Source organism: Callorhinus ursinus, unplaced genomic scaffold, assembly GCF_003265705.2.
Source record: "Callorhinus ursinus isolate GAN/ISIS: 27379988/994484 unplaced genomic scaffold, GSC_fseal_2.0 scaffold53, whole genome shotgun sequence".
In the NCBI taxonomy this organism is placed as follows: domain Eukaryota; kingdom Metazoa; phylum Chordata; class Mammalia; order Carnivora; family Otariidae; genus Callorhinus; species Callorhinus ursinus.
The window spans coordinates 9,679,348-9,684,482 of NW_027397115.1; the positions used below are offsets into that span (position 1 = coordinate 9,679,348).

Consider the following 5,135-nt stretch of genomic DNA (forward strand, 5'->3'; position numbering starts at 1 on the left):
CCACTGTCCATCCCTCCACTGGCTCATCAACATGCCCCGCACTGACCCACCACCCACCCACCGGCCGTCCATCCATCTACCTACCTACCATCCGTCTACTCATACTCATTTACCCACATGCTCACCCATCCACGTACTCACCCACCCACCTACCACCCATCCACTGTCCCTCCATTCATCCATCCATCCATTGACTCATCCACATGCCCACCCACCCACCATCCATCTACCAACTCATCCACGTGCCCATCCACCCACTCACCTGCCATGCATCCAGCCATCCACCCGCTTGTCTACACACCCACCCACCCACCACACATCCACATGCCTGCCTATCACCCACCACCCACCCACTGTCCATCCATTCATCTCTCCATCCACCCACTCATCCACATGCCCACCTACCCACCATCCATCCATCCATCCATCCATCCACCCACCCACCCACCCACCCACTCACCCACTTGTCTACATGCACACCCACCCACCACCTGTCCACTGTCCATCCGTTCATCCATCCATCCACCAACTCATCCATGAACCCACTCACCTACCTACCATCCTTTCATCCATCCGTACACATATCCATCCAGTAATTCCAAAGAACCAGTTTGTGCCAGGCCTTGTGCTGGGTGCTTGGAACCCTGAGATGGATGTGATACTGCCCCTGACCTCAAGGAGCTCTCGGTTAAGTGCAGGAGTTGCTCCTAACTAAGGGTAGGAGGTGGTGAGGTGTGGGAGTGTCCTGGCTCCTCTGGCCCTCCTGCTGTCTCATGATCATCTCTCCCAGGGATGGGCCTCAACAAGCAGAAGTGTCAAACTCAGAGAAACCACAAATATCTCAGAAACCTGAGACTTCATAGGAGGAAAAGAGGCCAAAGGACAGTGGCCTGGCCTTTGAATGGTCCTGCTGGGGGCCAGGTTCAAATCCGTCTCTGTCATTACCGAGCTGTGTGACTTTAGGCAAGTCTCTGTGCCAGGAATTCCCTCTCTATATAGGGAAAAGGTTATAACTCATGTGCCAGCTCAGCTGGTTGTGGCTATAAGGAGGTAGTATCTGGGAATTTTTCTGTGACTATGTCCAGACTTGGGAGAAGAGGATGCAGGAATTGATTTTTTCTTTAAAGATTTTATTTATTTATTTGAGAGAGAGAATGAGAGAGAGAGAGCACATGAGAGGGGGGAGGGTCAGAGGGAGAAGCAGACTCCCTGCTGAGCAGGGAGCCCGATGCAGGCCTCGATCCCGAGACTCCAGGATCATGACCCGAGCCGAAGGCAGTCGCTTAACCAACTGAGCCACCCAGGCGCCCCGCAGTGATTGATTTGTGACGTCTGCATTGGATTGGTTATAGCTGTGAGAAGCAGCAGGCTCAGACTAGAGGGAAGGAGTGCTGAGATTGATTAGTGATGTCTGCCCTGAGTGTGGTATTATGAAGCAGTAGTACACTTACCATGGATTTGCCCTCCATGGACTGGTTAATTCCCGAGAGTCCTGCCAGCATCCTTGATCTAGGATTCTGAGCTTTGGAATCTGGTGATGGAATATCGGCCTTTGTGCCATCGTTCTTCAAAGCTACCTCTGTCACTTTCCTGCCCCAGAGTTCAAACAGAAAGAAGAGTGTACAATCCGTGGCCGGAGCTTGATCCAGATCAGCATCCAGGAGGACCCCTGGAACCTCCCCAACTCCATCAAGACCCTGGTGGACAACATTCAGAGATATGTGGAAGGTGAATTGGGCAGGGAAGGATGTTTTGTGGCCTTCAGCTCTTAATGTGGAATGTAGAAGGATCAGGAATGGGTCTGTCTCCATGTCCCATGTCTGTCCATGCCTAGGGGAACAGGAAGAGCGGGTGCCCCTTTCTCAGCTGAGTGTCCTGGCCTGGGCATGGCCCTGGGCCTGGGATGCACTTGACCTGGGAACTGCTGATCCTGGGTGCCTGGGGCTTCCTTGCAGTCAGGAGGCTGAGAAGGCTGAACTGGTTTCCTTCTCCGGCTCCGAAATTGTCGATTTAATTCAATTCCTTATATTTGTTATTAAGGTCACAAGCTGGGGGCCCACAGGTAGGTTTGGATGCTATCGCATTAAAAAATGTGAATCCACTGCCAGCACTTACAATCTAAGATGTCATGTAAAAATCTAGGTTTCTGGGGGCTCCTGGGGGGGCTCAGTCTGTTAAGCATCTGACTCTTGGCTTTGGCTCAGATCATGAGCTTAGGGTCATGAGATTGAGTCCTGCGTCGGGCTCTGCACTGAGCATGGAGCCTGCTTGGGATTCCTTCTCTCCCTCTCCCCCCACACCCACTCACACTCTTGCTCTCTCTCTCTCTCAAAAAAAAAAAAAATTAGATTTCTGGCTGCTCTCGAACAGTCAGAAGATCTGGCAGATTATAGGCCTGTAGTCCCACATTCATACTCGGCTAGAGAGGAGGGGCCGAGGGTGCCTTCCAGTGTCCCACACTCCCCAGCCCTCCCTGCGGCCTGGTGTGCGCTTTATGCTTGCAACATGACCTCTTGGGTCCTTGGCAGTGTTTGAGCCCTGGCCTCCTGGGTCGGAGGGACCCTAGGGCAGCAGGAGGTGCTATCAGGGCCACCCCCCCAGGAAGAGCAGCCTCTGAGTTGGAAGTCTGTGTTGGCCCCAGGCTGTCCCGTTTTCCAAACTACGGTCAGTTAAGAGTGTGGACTCTGGAGCCAGATTGCCGAACCTCAGCTCTCCCATGCTGGGCTGCATGGTCTGGGCAAGTTCTTTGGCTTCTGTGCCTCAGTGCCTTCGTGTGTAAAATGGGCTCATAGGGCTGCCGTGCTCCCATGTTGTTGCGGGAATTAAATACCACTGTGGTAAAGCACTGCGCTGGGCGCCGAGGCCGTTGGGAAGTGGTGCCTCTGTAGGCGCTCTTGCTACCATGGCAGCCCGCGCCTCGGGTCTCTCCGGGACAGAACGGCTCCCAAGAGGCCAACTCTGAAGGCCTTTCCGACTTTTCTCGTAAGCCACCTCTGGGCCCAGGAGCGAGGATGTGAGGCCTGAGCTTTGTCCATGTGTGCGCAGGGCCATGACTGCGTAGCACGTGCACAGGTACCCGAGGACATGCCTGAGTATATGTCCACGTGTGTGTGCCCACGCGCGTGTGTGAGGCTCCTGGGCTCCGGCCCGCAAGTTGGAGGGGCTGGCTTCAGCGTCTTTTTGGTGGGCACATGGAAACAGATGCGGCTGACAAGTTGAGGTTCCATCCCCTGGACGTCTGGGGTTTCTGGAATTCACCCAGTATGCAGCGGAAGCTTCCTTAGCACAGCGGTGTGCATATGTGTGTGTGTGTGTGTGTGTGTGTGTGTGTGTGTCGGTGGGCTTCGCCACAGGGGTTCCAAGCCCCTGGGCCGTGGGGAGGACCTGGCTCCATGGTGCCTTTTTTTTTTTAAATTCTATTTATTTATTTGAGAGAGAGAGAGAGAGAGCACAGAGCACAAGCTGGAGGCACAGGGCAGAGGGAGAGGGAAGAGAAGCAGACTCCCTGCTGAGCGGGGAACCCCACACGGGGCTCGATCCCAGGACCCCAAGATCACGACCTGAGCCGAAGGCAGACACTTAACCACCTGAGGTGCATCCCTCCACCGCACCTTTTGCTGGCTCCTCTCAGCCCATCTTTTCTCTGCCTTCTCCTTCCAGATGGGAAGAACCAGCTGCTCCTGGCCTTGCTGAAATGCACAGGTGAGGCCTTTGAAGGGGCAGTGTCTGTGATTGGCACACGCCAGTGTGTCCAGGAGAGGCCGTCCTGGCGGGGGCTCTCTTGATTGCAGTCCAGGGAGACCTCTTCTGCCGGCCAAGGTCGACCTTCCCATGGTCACTGGGGCCCGCACGGGGGAAAGTAACATCATGGCCTCTAGCCCCTCTAAGAACTGCTTAGACCTCACTTCTTCCTCTTGTGTCCAAGGGACAAGTCTCAGGGCCCTGGAGCCAGGAGCCTTGTCTCTTGCCATCTTCTGGGCCTGGGTGGATCTTGATGGGGGCCCGGGATAGAGGGTGATGAGTAGGGAGGCTCCTTGCCTGTAGCGTCGTCAGCCCCAGCCTGGGACTCCCTGCCCAGCAGACAGTGGGGAAGAAGAAAGGGCTGATGGTGGGCTGGGCGTGGGGGCGGGGAGGGGGCTGGAGGGGTTCTCTGTTCCTCCCTTCTTTCCAGAAAGTCTCAGCCAAGGGGCAGCTAAAGTAGGATCTAGGTCAAAATCGGTCACTGAAAACCAGTTGGCAGAAGCCAGTCATCAAAAATAATCTTTTCCAGAAGACCCTGTACAACTGGTGGATTGAAATTGTCCAGTTGTGCAAACCGTGTCTGGAGTAGGGGCAAGGAAATTGGGCGGGGGGGGGCAGGGGGGGGGAAGGAAGAAGGTCGATTTCTGAGAAACAGAGAAAAGGATAAAGTGCATTTCTTGAAACGTGGAGCTTGGCAGACATGCTTGGTGCCATTGTCATTCTGTCAAGGCCGAGAAATCCCCTAACACATGGAGTAACAGCTGAGGGTAAGGGTTTCGGGGAAAGCCTTAGGAGAATGAAAAGGATTTTTGTTGTTGTTGTGTTTTTGACTAAGGCAGATGGATCGTTGAGAGAATTGAGTCTTTTGGCAAATTGGCTTGTTTTCAGAGAATTGAATTTTGCGAAGTTGGCTTTTGTTGGCTGGGATGGATTACCTTCTGGCAGGCGGGCCGCGGAGGGGTGGTCTGGTGGGAGGTGGGTTCGGGGAGGAGCGGCGGGAGGGGAGCCTGCGGCGGCCCAGGGGCGCCCAGCCCAGCAGGGCCCCTCCCTGGCCTCTCCCCAGACCCCGAGCTGCAGCTGCGGAGGGACAGCATCTTCTGCCAGGCCCTGGTGGCCGCCGTGTGCACCTTCTCCGAGCAGCTCCTGGCGGCCCTCAGCTGCCGCTACAACAACGACGGCGAGTACGAGGCCAGCAGCCGGGACGCCAGCCGCAAGTGGCTGGAGCAGGTGACGGCCACCGGTGTTCTCCTGCACTGCCAGTCCTTGCTGTCGCCGGCTGCCGTGGTGAGTGAGGGAGGCGGGAGGCGCCTCCCCGGGACGCGGTACGGGAGGGCCCTTGCGTGCTCACTTGGGCTCTCCCTCACCTCGTCACTCAGTCGGCATTTCCTGAGCGC

The 5,135-nt window shown here is 55.8% G+C and overlaps 1 protein-coding gene across 3 annotated transcripts in view; it reads left to right on the forward strand.

Moving 5' to 3' along the window:
* PREX1 (phosphatidylinositol-3,4,5-trisphosphate dependent Rac exchange factor 1) overlaps window positions 1–5,135 on the forward strand; it is a 181,401-nt gene that overhangs the window by 160,121 nt on the left and 16,145 nt on the right. For all 3 annotated transcript variants that reach the window (XM_025853311.2, XM_025853309.2, XM_025853312.2), the window contains 3 exons: window positions 1,600–1,728; window positions 3,661–3,702; window positions 4,805–5,025. In XM_025853311.2, the coding sequence (XP_025709096.2) occupies window positions 1,600–1,728; window positions 3,661–3,702; window positions 4,805–5,025 (392 nt within the window). The remainder of the gene's footprint in view (window positions 1–1,599; window positions 1,729–3,660; window positions 3,703–4,804; window positions 5,026–5,135) is intronic.